Source organism: Beta vulgaris, chromosome 6, assembly GCF_026745355.1.
Source record: "Beta vulgaris subsp. vulgaris cultivar EL10 chromosome 6, EL10.2, whole genome shotgun sequence".
In the NCBI taxonomy this organism is placed as follows: domain Eukaryota; kingdom Viridiplantae; phylum Streptophyta; class Magnoliopsida; order Caryophyllales; family Amaranthaceae; genus Beta; species Beta vulgaris.
Window position 1 is genome coordinate 65,553,500 of NC_079207.1, and position 19,526 is coordinate 65,573,025.

Consider the following 19,526-nt stretch of genomic DNA (forward strand, 5'->3'; position numbering starts at 1 on the left):
ACTGCGTTTGAACTCCGCCCTTTATGTACCACCTGGGCATGAAGATGTGAGTGGAGTGCCGATCTTATAGAGTTGAGCATGAAGTTAAGATTCCATGGCCCTCCCTCCTTGTTCATTGCACCATTTAACCGCGTTAGCAGAATCCGACTCGAATATTATGTGACAGGAACTAACTTCAGGGGAGGAGAGAGAAATGTTGACTGCTCGGAAAATCGCGTAGACTTCAGCTGAATTGATCTCTAGGGGTGGAATAGGGCAAGAAAAGATGCACATGAAGTTTCCATATTCATTCCGCAAAACTCCTCCAATGGCGCTAAGATTGCTAGCTGGGTCATAAGAAGCATCTATGTTCCATTTCAAAGAGTGCTGAGATGGTGGGCACCATGATGATCTCCCCCGGCCTTAAGGGCTTTTGCTCCCTGTTTTGCATCTTGACGGTTGTTTAGACAGCTCGGGTTTTCAATTACGTCATGATAGGAGTAGTGGAAAGGTTCTTGCCAACCTTTTATCCACCAAAATAGTCTGAGAAGTACCAAGTCTTGTATTTGCTTGGGCGAGCATGCCGAACTATTGAAGACTCTTGCATTTCGTTCCTTCCATATGGACCATGTGATGATATAAAAAGAAGCCTTCCAGACCTTTTTGAAGAAGGGGTTAGATGTTCTATAGTTCCACTGAAGGAAGAGGTCTTGCATAGATGAGGGCATTACCCATTGAATATCCCATATATTGAGCCACCAACACCATATATTCCACGCAAAAGTACAGTGGATAAACAAGTGCTCCTCAGTTTCGGTGCAAGATTTGCAGAAAATACACACCGCCTCGTCAGTGGGGATGATAGAGAGTTTTGCCAATTTTCCGCGAGTATTTAGCCTACCCAATAGCACGAACCAAATGAAAATCTCAATTCGGTGCGGCACCAAACCTTTCCAAATGCTATTGAAATTTGATGAGGGATTGATGGAGATGATTTATCCAGCATTCTTGTGACGGCCTTTACTGAAAATAGCCCATTTTTATCAGAGGCCCAAATGAGTTTATCACCACACTTACTGTCAAGCGTGACTGGGGCAAGAATGCAGTTGAGCTGGCCCAACTCTTGCGTCCCTGGCCCTTAGTTCCCGCTTCCAGCTTAGGCTCCACTGCCAAGAGGCTCCGTCCCAAAAGCCCAAAGAGGAGACCGAGTCCAGTTGGTTACTGCAAATCCGGAAGAGGCGGGGGAAGCGATCCTTTAAGGCTATGTGGCCCACCCAAATGTCGATCCAGAAGAGAGTTGATGATCCATTCCCAACCCACTTCCTCACATTTGATTTTGCGAGGCTTTTTGCAATGGGGTGCTGCATAATAGATGCACATATGCCTTTCCAAAGTCCACCATTCTTTGGAATTAGGAAGTCGGATGTTGTGGTGTGAGGCAAGTACCCATATTTGGCTTGAATAACCTTACGCCATAACGCGTTTGGTTCACTAAGGTACCTCCACCACCATTTGAATAGGAGAGCGATGTTTCGGTGAAGCAGGTTTCCGACACCCAGGCCCCCCAAGTTTTTTGGCAACTCAATTATGCTCCAAGCAACCAATGGAAACGATTTCTTCCCTGATTCACCACTCCAGAAAAATTGTCTTTGCATTGCAGCTATCTTTGTTATGACTCCTTTGGGAACGGGGAACAGAGACATGTAATAGAGGGGAAGGCTGGCTAGGGAGGCTTTAATTAGTGTGATTCGGCCCCCAAGCGATAGCATCTTGCCCTTCCATGTTGCCAATTTATTTTTCATTCGATTAATCACCTCATCCCAAGTGCTCAAAAGGGACGAATTGCCCCCTACTGGTAATCCGAGATAAAGGAAGGGGAGATATCCGATTTTGCATTGTAGCGCCTCCGCACATGATGAAGCCATGATGTCTCCAGATTTACCCCAAATATGTTGCTCTTGTGGAAGTTAACTTGCAGCCCAGATGCAAGTTGGAAAGTTATGAGGGTCTTTTTTATGTTTAAGAGAGCATCCATATCTCTAGGGCAAAAAAATAATCATATCATCCGCGTACTGTAGGTGCGAGATTTTAATTCCTCCCCGTGAGATCTCCACCCCCTCCCAAAACTGTTTGGTAATAGCCTTGTGAAGCAACAGGTTTAAAGGCTCTACCGCAATGTTGAAAAGGAAAGGGGATAGGGGATCCCCTTGTCGAAGACCCCTTTGAAGTTTGAAGGGGTGAGTGGGTGAACCGTTAATGATGATTGATGCTGAACGCTCATAACGCATGCCCTGATCCAAGCTCTCCAAAGGGGGGGGAAATTCATCTGTTGTAGGACCCAGTCTAAATAACTCCAGGCAATACTATCAAAAGCCTTGTGGAAGTCTAGCTTTAATACCATGCTTCTCTTTTGGATCTTTTGCATGAGTCAAGTAGTTCACTAGCAATAAGTGCCCCATCCAAGATTTGTCTCCTTTAATAAAAGCGGACTGGCACGGACTTATGAGATGATCTATCACTGCTTGGAGCCGTTTTGCTAGGAGTTTCGCTATGATCTTGTACAAACAACCCACCATACTTATCGGTCGGAATTCCTTAAAACCTTGTGGATTTTTTATTTTCGGGATAAGAGCAATGAAGGCGCTGTTACAGCCTTCGGGTAGCTTAGATGATGCCCAAAATTCTTCAACCATGCTGTAAATGTCATGTTTTATTATATTCCAGGAGTTCTTGATGAATTTGAAGTTGTAACCGTCGGGCCCTGGCGCTTTTTGGGGATCACAGTCTTCCACTGCCGCATCAATCTCCTCCCTAGAGAAACGATTTACTAGGGCTGCACTCTCTTCATCTGACAGAGTTTTGAAGCCCAGGTCTAAAAAGGTGGGTCTGGTTTCATACTCTTCATGGAAAATATTTTGGAAGAAAGACACTGCCTCCTTTTTAATTTCTGCCGGTTTATCAATTAGTTTCCCATCCGCCACTATTCTTTCAACCTGATTTTTGCGCCGCCTGATTGAAGCAAGAGTGTGGAAGTACTTGGTGTTGCGGTCTCCCTCCTTGATCCACTTTGCCCTTGAGAGTTGGGCCCAATATGATTCGCGCCTCTTTAGCCATGTCCAGAGATCCATTTGAGCTTCTTTCCTTACCTGCAATTCGTTAGTACACAAGAGACGAGAATTTGCAATTTTATCAAAATAATTAATCTTTTCCTCACATGATCTAATTTGATCATCAATTACTCCAAATTCATTATTGTTCCATTTCTTGAGTTCTTCCTTGAGGGCTCTCAGCTTATCTGGGACCGAGAAATCATGATGTTTGGCCCAAGAATCTTTTATGATCTTCATGCATTGGGGATGCGTGAGCCAACAGTTAAGGAAACGGAATGGTCTGGGCCCCCAGTTTAGGTCAAGAGAATAGGCTATTAACGGACAATGATCTGAGATACCTCGCCTAAGAAGCGATAGTTTCAGTGTTGGGAAGATTGAGACCCATTCAGGTTGTATGAACAAACGATCCAGCTTACTTTTGGATTGACCGCTGAACCAAGTGAAGGGCCCATTGTCAGCATCAATTTCCATGAGGCCCAGCTTTTGGATGAAATTGTGAAACTCCCAGGCCCCCTGTTGTGAGAAAAAGGCGCTGCCTCTTTCTTTTGGGTCAAGGGTCTCATTGTAATCCCCTATAATGAGGCAAGGGAGCTTGTGATTGTCACAAAAGGACGCCAATTCATCCCAGACTATTGCACGAGCGTCAGTGGAGCATGGGTTGTATAGGTTTATGAGGGAGCACTTGAAGTTGCAGTGGAGTATGGAGCCTATGAGACCGATCCAATTTTTTGATACATGACTCGAGTGAAGTTCAAAGAAATTTGTTTGCCACATTGATAGTAACCCTCCGGAGTTCCCAGAGGAGGGGCAAAAGCTAGTAATATGTTGTAGTTACACATTCACGTGCACATATTGATACAGAAAAATAATCGAACAATTTAAAGTTTCACACATCTTAAACTAATTGTATATTTAATTGTTCAAAATAATCACAAAGTTTGGACAACCATCTCAAATGAATTATTTTTACATGTAACTTGTAGGAAAAAGGGACTTAAATCAATTTAAAGATGATACCTCTAAAATTTGGATTATATCTAAATAGTAACAAAGTAACTTAATTTAAGAAAATGACTATTCACATTACTCTTACTTCCTCAATATATTGTGTTATATATATGTTCATCCTAATAAGGCTATGTTCAGTTCACCTTATTTTTGCTTATTTCAGATCTAATCAGATCAGAAAAAATAAGTTCAGATCAGATGAGATCAGATCTGTCAGTTTTTAAACTCATTTTTACTATTAAATATCTTTCATTACATAATAGTAAAAATTATAATAATTGAATATTAATAAAGTATTCATTGAGACGAATTAAACAAGACCCCACATGACTATATTTTTTCGTATATATTGAGAGAAATCTAAAAGATAAGATCTTGTAATCAGATCAGTTCAGAAAAAATAAGTTCAGATCAGATCAGATCAGAAAAAATAAGTTCAGATCAGAAAATTTCAGGTGAACTAAACATACCCTAAGTCTCAAAAACATACTAATAGCTATGTTACATTTTATAATACTAATGCTCCTATGATTTTGTAATATGCTTTAAATGATCATCATTTACGTCATCATCATCATAAAAGACGCTCGATAGTGAAATGGAGTAATCCTTATGTGATCATCCCACGCCTATAAAAAGGGCATGCATGCACTCAACATTCCCATCCCAAAACATTCTCTCTTTCTCTCTTTATCTCTCCACTCAAACATCCTAAAACTTCCATCATTTGCATAAGATTACTCTCTTCTTTTTTCTAGTTTAATCCCAAAAAAGAAATAGAAAATGCAGTTCCACAGCATGCAAGAACCATCATTATCATCATCAACAACAACATCACCATCTTCATCATCATCATCATCATCATGGGGATACTCATACTACATAGGAGTCCCATCCATGTCCATGAACATGAACATGAACATGAACATGAACATACGAGGAGTGGACCCACTTGAGAGAGTAGCAAGGCTAGCATCAGAAAGTGCAGTGGTAGTATTCAGTGTGAGCAGTTGTTGTATGTGTCATGCTGTGAAACGTTTGTTCTGTGGAATGGGAGTTAATCCAACGGTGTATGAGCTTGATCAAGATCCTAAAGGAAGAGAGATTGAGAAAGCTTTAATTAGATTATTAGGCACTAATTATTCTCCACCTGTTCCTGTTGTTTTCATTGGGGGTAAACTTGTTGGAGCTATGGATAGAGTTATGGCTTCACATATTAATGGCTCCCTTGTTCCTCTCCTTAAGGAAGCTGGTGCACTTTGGCTTTAATTTTATTACTTTCGAGTCGAGTTCGAGTTGCTTGTGAGCTACTTCTTTATCGAGTAGTTTGTAAATTGACTTGACTCGGGTTCTATTTTATTTTATTTTTTCCGGATATGACTAGCTAGACTCGTTATTACTCCTAAATGATATTAATTGCTTACTCTTTTGTAGGTATTTGACTAATTAGTGAAACTAAATTATGTTGCTACTAGAGAGAAAACTGCACACAGTTTTTGTGAAAGGATGTCATTGATGTGTGTTTCTCCCTATAAAAATTGATTACTTTTATGGTTTTCAAGATGTTTATATTATCTTAATGAAAATTGTCATTAAATTGACTTAAGGATGCCTTTTGCAATTTGTATAAGAGGTGAAGAATACGCTTTAAAAATCCTAGCTCTTTCGCTTGTGTCTGTATATGCACTATGCAGCTTTGACAAGATGATCCTATTGTTTTTTCTTTTTTGTGTGTGTTATTACGTAGTCTTTTAGGAACGGTATTAATTAAAGTATAAATCAACTTAGAAGTATTTGATATAACAGCATCCCACCGAAAAAAAATCATCATAAATTTCATAGCATTTTGCATATACACTGTTTAGAGAGTGCCAAAAGATAAGGTTAAAGCATGTAAAATAGTAACACTTTGACTTTCATCTCTCAAGTCCCAACTTTCAACATACAACTTAAATCTTTAAACATTTTTATCATCTATTAGTAAAAATTATTAAAGATAATATTTGTAAAAAGTAGATAGAGATTAATCTAACAATATTTAACACTATATTAAATTTTTGTGTATACTTCCTCCGTTTCTTTTTATTTGCAACGGTTTGACTTTTATACTATTCACCAACTCTACTTAGTTTATGTTTGGTGATTTATAGTTAAGGAAAAATATATTCATGTGGGATCTTATTAGATTCGTCTGAATGTATATTTTCCGAATATATACTTTTTATAATTTTTATTTATCGGCAATTAAACTTAAGGATGGTTGAAATTATGCATTGGCAAGCGTGAAAGTCAAACTGTTGCAAGTAAAAAGAACCAGAGGAAGTATTAGCTAAAAAAGATTTGGTCAGAATTTCTAATAGTCCAACATTCCAAATGCTACATTTATTAAAAATGGATAAAGTATTTAGTGAAACAAAAAATAAAAATCATGAGAATGGCCTTTACAAAAAACAAAAGAGATCATAATTCATAGGTAAAAAGAGTGAGAATGGGCTATATGCTAGTACGAGCCCGACCCACTAGACCCATGCGGCCATGCGTGTCTTGGCAGTCTTGCTCTTGCATGAACTTAGCCGTTATTCCACTTTGCCACAGAACACTAGTTGCTAGTTGCAACTTGCAAGGGATTGGGCTATACTTTGGCCATTGGCTAGCCTCATAGGATTCAAACGTATGATTGATGACTATGATTGGTTTAGTTAACAACAAAACCAATGATGAAAAGCATGTGTTAACAGTCCAACAGGTTGGGCGGGTGGGTTTCAAATTCGGTATATTTGAGTTGGGTTAAATACAAGGTTGGTTGTATTTTCAAGTCGTGTCAAAATATAGCTCTAGTTATAAGAGCATGTATAATGGGTGGGTTGGTCTTAAATGGTTTTTGAGTTTTTTTTTCCTCTCTCATTTCCTCATTCTTACACCTCACATCCCACTAAGGCTATGTTTAGTTCACCTGAAATTTTCTGATCTGAACTTATCTTATCTGATCTGAACTTATTTTTTCTGATCTGAACTTATTTTTTCTGAATTGATCTGATTACAAGATCTTATCTTTTAGATTTCTCTCAATCTATAAGAAAAAATATAGTCATGTGGGATCTTGTTTGATTCATCTCAATGAGTACTTTATTAATATTCAATTATTATAATTTTTACTAATATGTAATGAAAGATATTTAATAATAATAATAATGAGTTTTTAAAACTGACTGATCTGAACTTATTTTTTCTGATCTGATCTGATCTGATCTGATTAGATCTGAAATAAGCAAAAATAAGGTGAACTAAACATAGCCTAAAACTCCCACCAACTCATCTTTTTTTTTCTCACAATGGTTTGGTTGGTCTTACTTGGTTTTTCTATTTCTCTCTCCTACTTTTACCAAACCCCACAATATTCTCTCTCTTCTTCTACTTGTATTTTTATATGAAATAGAAAATTTCAATTAATAAAAGCTAATCAGATTACGTTAAATTAATTATGATAAATTAAATTACGTTACAAGTTAATTAGCTTACAATTAATTTAATTAGCTAATTAGCTTACGTTAAATCAAATTATGTTAACTTGACATTATAAATTAAAAAATAGAACACATACATAAGATAGAAAATTTAAAAAACATACATCACATAAAATTTTAGTGAGATGTGAATTTTGTGGGTGGTTTGGATTAGTTTCGAGTAATTAGGATTATTTGAATACATAATATTAACTTAGTATAAGTAATATAGGTACGAGAGAGTAATTAGAAAATTAGGCTGGGAAGAAGTTTGGTAAAATATATGAAATTTGGACTCAATTTATAGATAAAAATATTTTATACGCGTTATTGTAATTTATTTTAAAAAATAAGAAGGTGATTTTTTTTATTAACATTACAAAATTTAGAATGTTGCAAATTAAAGGGAAGGTTGTTGTAGACAAAAATGCCAAGTGGTGCGCTATCATTGGAGAGTCATTGGTCTTGTGCACTCCATCCGAGGTGCTGTTAGTTTGGAAACCTAGACCAACCAACTCCAAGGGCCAATTGCCCCAATAGCAAAACTAAGTAAAGCTAGCTTTACTTTTTACTAGACCAACCTAAAGCCAACCCATCGTACATGCTCTAAGGGTTACGGGTCGGGTGAGGGCCAATATGTCATATATGGGCTAGTGACATCTTTTTATCAATTTTCTTATATATATATATTATTTTTTTCCCCGTTCTATTTAAATGAAACACTGGGTGAAATGACACTATTTATTGATCAATTTTGACTCCAATTTGTCGCTATTATATAAAGAAAAACGTAGTCAAGTGAGATCTTGTAAGATTTGTCTAGATACATACTATCAAATTATAACTTTTTTATATTTTTTTAACGTGTGCAGAACAAAAGATATTAATGATTAAATAAGTGTGTTGGATTGTGTGAAAAAGCAAACGTTTTATTTAAAACAGAATGGATGAAGTATGTATGTGTGTGTGTGTGTATATATATATATATATATGTATATTATTTTAACCAATAAAATTTTTAGATCAATAATGGTATTACGAACGATGTCATATGTACCAAATCAAAGATTTTGAAGTTGATGTGAAAATAAACATTTATTTCAGGTAAATACATCATGAAGTATCAAATTGACATTTAAAAGATATTATTCTATAAATTTTTATTAGAACAACGGTTCCACTTCGTAGATTGGATTAATCCTAACTCTAACCCAAAACTACCAGGTTCATCAAGTTTGACTGTTTGAGTCATTTTGACTTTTAGGTCAAAACTCTTTTTCAAATCTAGTAAACTTGGATTGGAGCGGGACAGGTTCTTGAATCGGGTCATTTTTGAACAAATCTATAAATATTTGGATAGTCTCAATAACAAGGACGTAAACAATTTACACCTAATGACGACTTTGTGATCCCAAATGCCACACTCATAGTCTAAATTCATTCTTGCAATATGTTGCCTTATCTACCAAATAAAACATAGCCCTAGCTTGACATTTAATTCATATTCTATCTACTTTCTATATGAGCTTGGATTACGTCTCATAGTAAGATGTCAAAATGGCATCTCACAATTACCAAAATAATAGGTACCAAAGTTGGTATAAGCTAATCAAAGTTCAATCAAATTGGTAACAAAATAGAATTGATACCAAAGTAACTCTTTGTGATACATTGTTACCAATATTAAAGTAACTCTTACTTGATACCAAAGTGTAAGTTTGGTACCAAAGTAACACTTTGATATTAATTTGACTCAGCTTTGATACCAACTTATACTTTATTTTGGTACCTATTACTTTGGTATCCTTTGTAAGATGCTATTTTTTGACATCTCACTATGAGTTACCACTTATCAACCCTTTCTTTTGCTATACATAGCACATTAAGTTTTACTCGCAGAAGTTTATTATTAAAAATTATAAGTCAACAGAAGATATCCTTCTAATACTCGTAACCTATAAAAACGGAACAAAATAACCACGACGGTCATTTCGCAAGGGAATTGATCCATATTAAGGAAATGGTTAGGTCTGATTAGTGTGAGTTCTGCCTTTGATTATAACCTGATTAGCGCGAATCTAGATTAGTTTGAGTCAAGTATGACCCCGATTAATTACCTTACAGAAAAGGAGATTACACCTTGATGATCCCTGCAAAAAAGGTGGCAAAGGAGAAACAAGAAATTATACATGAAGATACTTAGCTGCCATAGTGTTTAGGCTTTTCCACGAGATTCAGTGTTATGCAAATACCATAATTCATAAATTCAACACATCCGCTCATTTATTTACATTGAGCCAAGAAGTTAAGAACATGCCACCAAACTAATCGTTTGCCAACTATGCTAATGACAAACATAAATGCAGAATTTGGCGCAACAGTATACTGGTTCTCTCAGCAATTGCTTGCATATTTCCCACTTACCAAAAACATTATGAACAGCCATGCCGTACAAAATCTCAGGGATGATAAACCCATATTAAGACCCGATAACAACGATAAAATTAGACTCGGGACTCTCTATCTAAGATGTGGTTATTATCACTCGTCGAAAAAAAATCATGACATTGCACATTATTTCAATGACTAGTTTCAAGCAAAAAAGTGCATTGAAGAACTACACTTAGAAGTAGTAGATAGAGCATATTTAGTGGCTCAAATTCGATAACCATGCATGATATACTATATATATATACACAGAAAACAAAAGGACAAATCCAAGACATTAAGCTAGCTACCAAACAGATGTTATGATTCTTTCCAAATACCCGTGATTTCCTTTAACAAAACTTGTATGGAGACGAAGAATTTCTAGGCATAATCTTCCAAATTGCCTCTTCACATGCTTTTGTTTGTAGTGGATGATTGAAATAATAGATAGATGAAGAAAAAAACAGTATTCTTCATTGTGATAACAGTTGGCCCTACCAACAAAAACTCACGGGCATATTACTGCAGAAACAACATGGGGGATAATCTACAAGTTATAAAAAGTATTGCCTTATGAATCTTCATCATGGAGTACTACTAAATGCTTTTGTGTTTCTAACTACAGATATGTTCTCTCATTAGAACCTTCTATACTACCCCATCCCCCCCCCCCCCCTCTCCAATGTCTCTTCTCACAAACAGAATGGCTTTCTCTCTACTCCTTATGATTATCTTCGGCCACCCGCTCGCTCTTCTGGCTCACTCGACACCGCCCATCAGCTCTCGCATCACTGTGGTAGGTGCGGTTTACTGTGATACGTGCCTCAGTGACGGCTTTTCAAAACACAGCTACTTCATCCCAGGTAATACATCACATCTAGCCCAGTACAGCGTCTAGTTTTCACTAAGGTTGTGTTTGGTTCGACTTTGAAGGAGAACATTTTAAACAGAATTTGATATTCAATGGAATAAACAGGTTCAAAATTCATTTTTCGTTGTTTGGTCCCTCGTCAAAAAATTAGAAAAGAAAGAAAGAAGAGAGATGAGGAGAGGGGATAGAGGGAAAAAGTCAAGGAAGGTAGGGAATACCGAGGCATTGAGAAAAATATTTTTCCACGTTTAGGGAAATTCCTTACGACTCAAGAACGTTATAATCACCCCTTTCCCAAACCAAACAGAGCAAAATGCAAATGAGTTTTCCTAGAAAAAGATTTTCGATTGAACCAAACACATCCTAGTACACTGATATCTATTGCATAGAACCAAATATAATAGGTTCGCTTTGATGTACCAGGTGCTGATGTACACATACAATGCAGATTTAATGCAAATGTGCCAAAAACAACGGAGATGATAAGCTTCTCAGTTAACAGGACAACTGACATATACGGAGTATATAAGCTGGAAATACCTTCTGTTGAAGGGGTAGATTGCGTAGACGGTCCTCCGATCCAATCCTTTTGTCAGGCAAGTTTGCTAGAGAGCTCATCTTCAGCTTGTAATGTTCCATCCCTGAAAGCAACAACAACAGAAGTTTCAGTCAAATCCAAACAAGAGAATCTCTGTGTTTACAGCTTCACTCCTCTGAGTTTCAGACCGAGTAAAAGGAACGACACCATTTGCAGGAAAAGAGGACATAAATCATCACAAGCTTCATCTAGGAGTATATCACAAGCTGCAAACCTGCAACCTTTATCATTCCCATTTTCAAGTCCACCACCCTTTTTACCCTTTCCATTCCCTTTTTCAAGCCCTCCACCCTCTTTACCCTTCCCATTCCCGTTTTCGAGCCCTCCACCCTCTTTACCCTTCCCATTCCCATTTTCGAGCCCTCCACCCTCTTTACCCTTCCCATTCCTGTTTTCGAGCCCTCCACACTCTTTACCCTTCCCATTCCCGTTTTCAAGCCCACCACCCTCTTTACCATTCCCACATCTTCCTCCATTCCCTTCAGTTCCATCCTTCCTTCACTCACCTCCTCCTCCTCCACCATCCTTCGATCTAGGAGACCCAAGAACATGGATACCTCACATTCCGCTCATATCTCCACCACCCCCACCCCCACCACCACCTATATTTGATCTCCGCGATCCAAAAACTTGGACACCATTAATTCCTCCATTAAGTCCACCAAACCTTCAAAAACAGAATCCATAAACGTATGTTCTGTTTTTTCTCTTATCTAAGATTATTGTGTGCAAATTTTGTTCTTTGCTATACAGATTGTAACCCATATATAAGTCTATGTGTACAGTTTAATTCTATGTATAAATACTGTAATGTATTGGTACTCAAATCACTTCATCCAATATTGCATAGGCATTCTTATTTATGGTCATTGACAGCTCTACTGTTAAGTGAATCCAGGAAAGATATATAAGAAAAAGGCCATCTTACATGGCACTAGACAATAAACAACATATCAAGATATTAGCTACTATCATAACTGCACTTCAAAGTTCAAGCTCTAAAAACAAGTATCCCAAAACATCTAGACACCTAGTATTGACAATGTGCAAAGAGATCCCTGATGTGCTTATTTCTGCTGACATACACAAATATATTGCGTAAACTATAGAGAAACAAATATATCAAATCTAATAACAGAGTTCTTTTTTTAAGCACCATAAATGCGAATTACAGGTGATTAAATCAGAATGCAGCAGCTAAAACAGAATTCATCAGCACAGATAGCACAATTCATAATTCTTATCCAGGACCAGCAACAAAGTCACATCGGAGAATAAACAAAAGCTTTCTGCAAGAGAACAATTTCAAAAGTAAACTAACAACACGAAGAATATGCTTAGAAAGCATGTTACTCTCAGTAAAATTTGAGCTATTAACTACTGAGCCTATGATACCCCCACGAACATACAGTTAAAGAAACTACAAGTGCTTTGCATTGTTTCTGTACGTGTTCCACAATAAAAAACTGAATGTACTCATGGCCCGTTTGGTAGTTGGTCATAAATGGTGGTAATGGGAATGAATTTGTGTGTAAATTTGTGAAAATATCATTGTCCATTCCCATGGTAATGCTAATTTTCCTAAAGTGTCCACTTTCTTTCTGAATTTTCATTCCCATCCAATACCACCTTGTTAGGTGGTAATGAGTGGTAATGAAAATTGCTTCCCCTTGGAGACAAAAACACAAGTTTAGGGTGAGATTGCTTGTCCATGGAGAAAATATGCCTCCCCATGGAGATTTTAAGGGTGCTTCCCTAATAAAACTATACTTAAAATTCATTCCCATTACCGCAATTTATTAACGACTACCAAACGGGCCGTCAAGGTAACGGCACTTGCACACTATAGCACTTGCAATTATTGTCCAGAAAACGTTTTTTTGCCAAACTTGCAAGCATCTTTACTAGCAAAGTTGAAGGTCAAAACTGTTCTAGATAACTAAATAAGTACTAGTAATTGTGATGGGAGTTAAGGTATTTTATAAACCATTTTTTTTTTTTACATGCATGTAATTAGGATAATTCCATAAGCGAAAAGCAACGCACAAGATATTAGTTGCTAAACATGTAAGAAACTTCTGCAAACTATCTTCATATAAAGCTATATTTGACATGTATAAGACTAACTAGCATCCCCTTGAATGGGCATTAGAAACACAAGGTCAAGATAGATTGCATATCCATAACCACGGCAGTAACTTGCATGATGTACCGCATGTAAATTTATGAAAAAGATTTACCACAGCTTCTAGCATCAATGCAGATATTGATTGCAAAACTCTTGAGACTAATTTTGATCCTTATGTCTTCTAAAGCACAGATGATCAAAGACTCAAATATACCTTTCCCTCCTGTCAAAAAAAAATAAAAAATACCTTTCCCTGGTTAGTGAAGAGAAGTATTCAGTCTTTGCAGTTGAAATGAAGTTGGCAGCCAGGAAAACCAAATCCTGTATGTGTCTAAGAAAGCAAAGGTTACTCCAAGAGTGTCCCAGAAACAAAAAAATTGCAATCCGCTATATACCGTTCACTATAACTTGCGATACACCATCATGATAATTTTGATAAATATCATGAAATTATATATACTTTATATTATAGGCATAAATAATGGACAAATGCCCAATTTGCTTGTCATTAACATAATTATACAATTGAATACATATAGTTTCAAAAATGCAGAATCCCAAATCTAAATTCAGAACATTTTTTAAACCAAATATACTAGATGACCATATGATGCTAGTTTTATACAGCAGCGAGTGTAACATCAGCTAAATCAAGCTGAGCAGCAATCTCCTCAAGCTGTTTCTTCACACTCATATCAACCAACTTGGAACCTCCATTACCATACCTGATAGTGAACCCAGCAACCAGTGTGGGATCAATCACCGTCTTAATCCTCACATTCTTTGACTGTGTCAACCGCTGCACACCCTTAGCAATCTGAGCCAAGTGATCATTCTCCAGCTTCACCACCGAAGTCACCACTGCCAATTCAGTTCCAGTAAGCTTATTATAGACCACCTCAAACTCCTTTATTATATCCTTGATTAGTTGAATACGATCCACATCTACCAAGATGTTAAGGAAGTTAGCAGTATGAGGCTGGAGGCTTGAGGAGCTGGCGATCTCATCCAAGATGCCACGTTTCTTCTCGATGCCAATCACTGGGTTTGCAAAGAAGTCATAAACCTGTATCATCAAGAAAAATGATGAATCAAGACCAATACCATATCCACTCCAACTATCAGACTTGGAAAGAAGCCGCATATTTGCTCCAAATGAGTGTAGCAATAATGATTGACATATCAACACTTTGCTCATACATACTACATTAAACTATCAAAAGCTTCTGGTAAATTTGAGTGCAACACGAAGATTGATAACAGTGGAGTTATTTATATTATTTAGAACAAAAAAACTCACAAAGATTGACAGTTACTTTAAGTACATCATTCGAACTACTGCAATTAACAGGAATTTAGTATAACAGCACATTACCAAAAGATAATAATTCATCAGGAAAGCCAGAGATTAATCCAACATACTATCTGAACTTCTTAAGCTAGAAATTCAAAACTTCAAATAAATTTAGTGCATCGAGTTCTTTCTTTCAATCTAAATAGAAGCAACACGTATTGAATTGATTAAGCTATAAGATATGAACAAATGATCCAAATATATGAACAACACAGATTAGATTCGAGCGTGTAAAGAAATCACATAAACACAAATCAAAACTAATGAAATTCGAAGAAATTCACGCCAAAGTTCATGTATAAACAAAATTGACAGATACATCAACAAATTCATCGAGTAAATGAAATTATCATGAAATAAAATTAAGAAAAAGAAGAAGAAATTCACGCTGAAGTTCGTTTATACACAAAATTGACAGATACATCAACAAATTCATGGAACAAATGAAATTATCAGGAAACACAATTGAGAAAAAGAAGAAGAAATTCACGCCGAAGTTCGTATATACACAAAATTGACAGATACATGAACAAATTCATCGAGTAAATGAAATTATCAGTACATACAATTGAGAAAAACAAAAAGAAGAAAATATACCTCTTTATTAGAGAAGATATTGTCGATTTTCTCGACATCTGCGCTGGTAGCTTCAAGAGTGCCATTGGAGTTAGCGAGATCAGCGAGAGCGGAAGCGTATCTTCCGGCGGCGCTATCAGACATACGAGTACCGAGAGCTCCACCGCCGCGAGTTTTAGCGGTGAGCTTAGAGTGAGACAAAATTGGTAGCCTGAGAGGGTTAAAAGTGGCGGTAGAAGAAGAAAAGGAGAGAGAAAATGGCTTCGGAGTTTTTGTAGTGGATGAATTTGATAATGCTGTTGTTGTTGTTGTTCTGGATTGTAATGCTACTGGATTTTGCAGAGCCGCCATTGTTGTGTGCTTCGAAGAGAGAGGGAGAGAGAGAGAGAGGAGAGAGAAGATAGGAAGTGAGGAAGTTTGTGGTGAGAGAGTGTAGAATGATGGATGGAGGTTTTGATGGTTTGGGATGGAAGATTGAAAGAGAACCTCTCGTTTTTTCTGAGGGGGTAAAAAAAACTTTAGAAGAAAAAAGAAATATGAATGATATGAAGAAATACTCTATATTTTGGAGATAATTAAAGATGATATGAGGCCAATTTGATTGGCGCGGAAAAGATTTGTACTTCTAGTGGGGTCATGTTGCCAAATCAGTTGTGCACTTGTGCCTTTCTCTCCTTTTTATTTTTCCTTTTAATTTTATCACTAGTATTTGGGTCCAAGCTTTGCCTCGAATTGGTATTGTTTTTCCGAACTTGATATGCATTTTTTCCCAATGATTAAAAAGTTGGTTGAGATGGTAATTGTGTCATCTATAATAGTAAGAACCCACGAGTTTAAATCTTGTACTATCTCAAATTGACTTCAATTTAACAATCATGTTAAGATTGAACCCAGAAACACCCTTAAAGAATATGAGAGTAATAGCAACTAAACTAAGTTTGTTTAGTGGCTGAGCATATGATTTACTCATAAGGAATTTATTGTGAATATGAGAAATAGAAGTTATATTAAAAGTTGCTAATACTAGACGAAGGAGAATCAATATACTTTTCCTTATATCGTTACCTAGTTCCTACACACTTTCGTACCAATACAACCGGTTTGTCGTATCAATTAATATGACACTCCATTTAGGGTATGTTCTCCCCAATTTATTTTCAGATCAATTCAATTCAGTTTAGTTCAGTTCAGCTTAGTCCAATTCAGTTCAGTTCAGTTCAGCTCTTGACAATACTTTTACTCTCACATATCACTATTCATTTCAGTTCAGTTCAATTCAATTCAGTTTAGTTCTATTCAATTCAATTCAGTTCATTTCCATTCAGCTGTTTTATGCTGCAGAGAACAAACCCTTAAACTAATATTTAATACTCCATAACTAACGAACAAAGTATCGACCAATTTTAAAGCTCGCAATTTTATGTCAATAAATCGAGCTCAAATTGTAGTTTGGGTTGATTTCAACTATGTCCAAAACTTTAAAAAACATAAATAGTTACAAAATCATGATAATTTTCAATCGGATTTAAAATTTCGAGTTCGAGTCACGTCGGTTTAAAGATCCCCACCATTTGCCAATTTTAGTAGATCTTTAACTAAACTCCTCGTTTCACAAGTCTTCTACAAAACCCACATCTACGCAAAATCAGTAGCGGGAACCTTAACAGACTAATCCTGTTATAAATTTAAAGCAACACAAAACATAAACAACTATACTTATTATACAAACCGATATTCGCGGGAAATTAACGTCATAAAAATTCAATGCGCTCTCTTTCTTCAACATTGATTTTACCACTTCACAAATCTCATTCTGAAACCCCTCTATTTTCATCACTTGGATTTTCACTGCAATTACAATCTATTAAACATGTCAATTTCTGTAGAAATCAATCCCTACTTTTCCAAAAAAATCCGCCAAATTTTCGTTTACATGATAAAATTTCGCCAAATTCAGCTGATGAATTGAATTTGAACGATACCCAATATAACCCAGTTGCTGAAGTTTCGGAACCCGGTTCGCTAGGTCCATGGGTTGAATTTGATCCAATTTGGGTAGTTTCTGTGCTTCAATCACGGTCTAGATTGAAAGAAGTTAAAATGATGCATGCTTTGATATTGAAGTGTTTGGAGGATTCAATTGTGTTTGTTAATAACAATTTGATCAATGTGTACTTAAGTTTCGGGAAGTTAGCGGAGGCTCGTAAGGTGTTCGATGGAATGCCTGAGAGAAGAAATGTTGTTTCTTGGACTACAATGATTAATGGGTATCTGAAATATGGTTTGGAAGAGGAGGCTCTTTGTCTTTGTGGTGAGTATTTGAAATCGGAGATTCAAGCGAATGGGACAATGTTTGTGTGTTTGTTGAGATTGTGTGGGAAGAGGTTGAATTATGAGCTAGGCAAGCAGGTTCATGCTTGTATCATCAAAGGTAGATGGAGCAATGTGATAGTGGATAGTGCCATTGTGTACTTCTATGCACAATGTAGCGACTTTTCGAGTGCTTTTCGTGTCTTTGATGGGATGAAGAAGCGGGATGTAGTTACATGGACGACAATGATCACTGCTTGCTCTCAACAAGGCTATGGTGAGAAGGCATTGTCATTGTTCTCTCAAATGCTAATTGGCAAATATTTTCCAAATGAACACACTATATGTAGTGTTCTGACGGCATGTGGAGAAGAGAAAGCATTGAGATTCGGGAGACAATTGCATGGTATTGCAGTTAAGAAGTTGATAAGAAACGATGTTTATATTGGCACTTCTCTCGTGGATATGTATGCGAGATGTGGTGAAATCGAGGATTCTAGAAAAGTATTCAATAGGATGAAAAGGCGAAATATGGTTACATGGACTTCAATCATTGCTGGGTATGCTAGAAACGGGATTGGATATGAGGCGCTGAACCTTTTCCGGGTGATGAAAAGGCGGAAAATAGTAACAAATAATTTGACAATTGTAAGCATACTCCAAGCTTGTGGTTCTTTTGGTTATCTGGTAACAGGGAAGGAAATACACGCACAAGTGCTCAAGAACTCAGCACAAAATAACATTTACATAGGAACTACTCTTGTGTGGCTTTACTGCAAATGTGGTGAATATGGTCTTGCTTCAAAGGTTCTCCAACGCATGCCCCTTCGAGATGTTGTCTCGTGGACAGCTATAATCTCTGGTTGTACCCAGCTAGGATACGAGTTTGAAGCTTTCGAATTTTTAAATGAAATGCTCAATGAAGGCGTAGAGCCAAACCCATTTACATTTTCCTCAGTCTTGAAAGCTTGTGCAAGCCTTGAAGCTCTCAAGCATGGAAAAGTAGTACACTCATCACTTAAAAAATCTCCTGCAATCTCAAATAATGTCGTTGTGGGGAGTGCTCTCATAAATATGTATGTAAAATGTGGATGTGTTTCAGATGCTTTTCAAGTTTTCAATAGTATGAAAGAAAAGAACTTGGTTTCTTGGAGATCTATGATTGTAGGATATGCGACAAATGGATACTGCCGTGAAGCTCTGAAGCTCATGTACCAGATGCAAGCGGAAGGTCTTCAAGTGGACGAATACATTGTCTCAACTGTTCTAAGTGCATGTGGGGATGTAGAATGGAACACAGATACTCCTCCCGAACATCTTTTGCAACTAAGTTGATCACTGTTGCTCTGACTTGGTATTCATGTCTGACACAGGTACGTGCCCAAGAGTTAACTCGGCTATTTTATGAGTAATTCCATGATTTTTACACAAAATAGAGTGTCGGAGTTTCCATCCATGTAGGGGTGCCAATGATCTAACACGCTTATTTAAGGTGAACCTCATTGTTTGAGTGACATATAAGTTGATCACTAAAGAGTATGGAACTGTACATAAAGTTTTGGATGGCTAGTGGTATCATGTAAATCATAAACAAAGAAATTGCAAAAATGGCTGAATCCAAAGATATGTGTAGCTCCAATTCAATCAGCATCAGTTTCA

At 36.9% G+C, this 19,526-nt stretch overlaps 4 protein-coding genes across 4 annotated transcripts; 3 read left to right on the top strand and 1 right to left on the bottom strand.

Moving 5' to 3' along the window:
* The first annotated feature begins 4,776 nt into the window (after positions 1-4,776).
* On the top strand, positions 4,777-5,480 carry LOC104897511 (glutaredoxin-C5). Its single transcript, XM_010684396.3, has one exon. It carries the CDS (start codon positions 4,881-4,883, stop codon positions 5,364-5,366), a length of 486 nt encoding a protein of 161 aa, XP_010682698.2. The 5' UTR covers positions 4,777-4,880; the 3' UTR covers positions 5,367-5,480.
* A 5,194-nt stretch (positions 5,481-10,674) lies between these two features.
* Positions 10,675-12,368, top strand: LOC104897512 (leucine-rich repeat extensin-like protein 3). The gene is made up of 2 exons (XM_010684397.4): positions 10,675-10,893; positions 11,325-12,368. Exons 1-2 carry the CDS (start codon positions 10,713-10,715, stop codon positions 12,185-12,187), a joined length of 1,044 nt encoding a protein of 347 aa, XP_010682699.2. The 5' UTR covers positions 10,675-10,712; the 3' UTR covers positions 12,188-12,368.
* A 1,699-nt stretch (positions 12,369-14,067) lies between these two features.
* Positions 14,068-16,076, bottom strand: LOC104897513 (ATP synthase delta chain, chloroplastic). The gene is made up of 2 exons (XM_010684398.4): positions 15,579-16,076; positions 14,068-14,693 (listed from the first exon to the last, which is right to left on the bottom strand). Exons 1-2 carry the CDS (start codon positions 15,906-15,908, stop codon positions 14,247-14,249), a joined length of 777 nt encoding a protein of 258 aa, XP_010682700.2. The 5' UTR covers positions 15,909-16,076; the 3' UTR covers positions 14,068-14,246.
* Positions 16,077-17,038: 962 nt separating this feature from the next.
* On the top strand, positions 17,039-19,493 carry LOC104897514 (pentatricopeptide repeat-containing protein At4g18520, chloroplastic). Its single transcript, XM_048647274.2, has one exon. The coding sequence runs from the start codon at positions 17,322-17,324 to the stop codon at positions 19,200-19,202; it is 1,881 nt and encodes a 626-aa protein (XP_048503231.1). The 5' UTR covers positions 17,039-17,321; the 3' UTR covers positions 19,203-19,493.
* Positions 19,494-19,526: the final 33 nt, after the last annotated feature.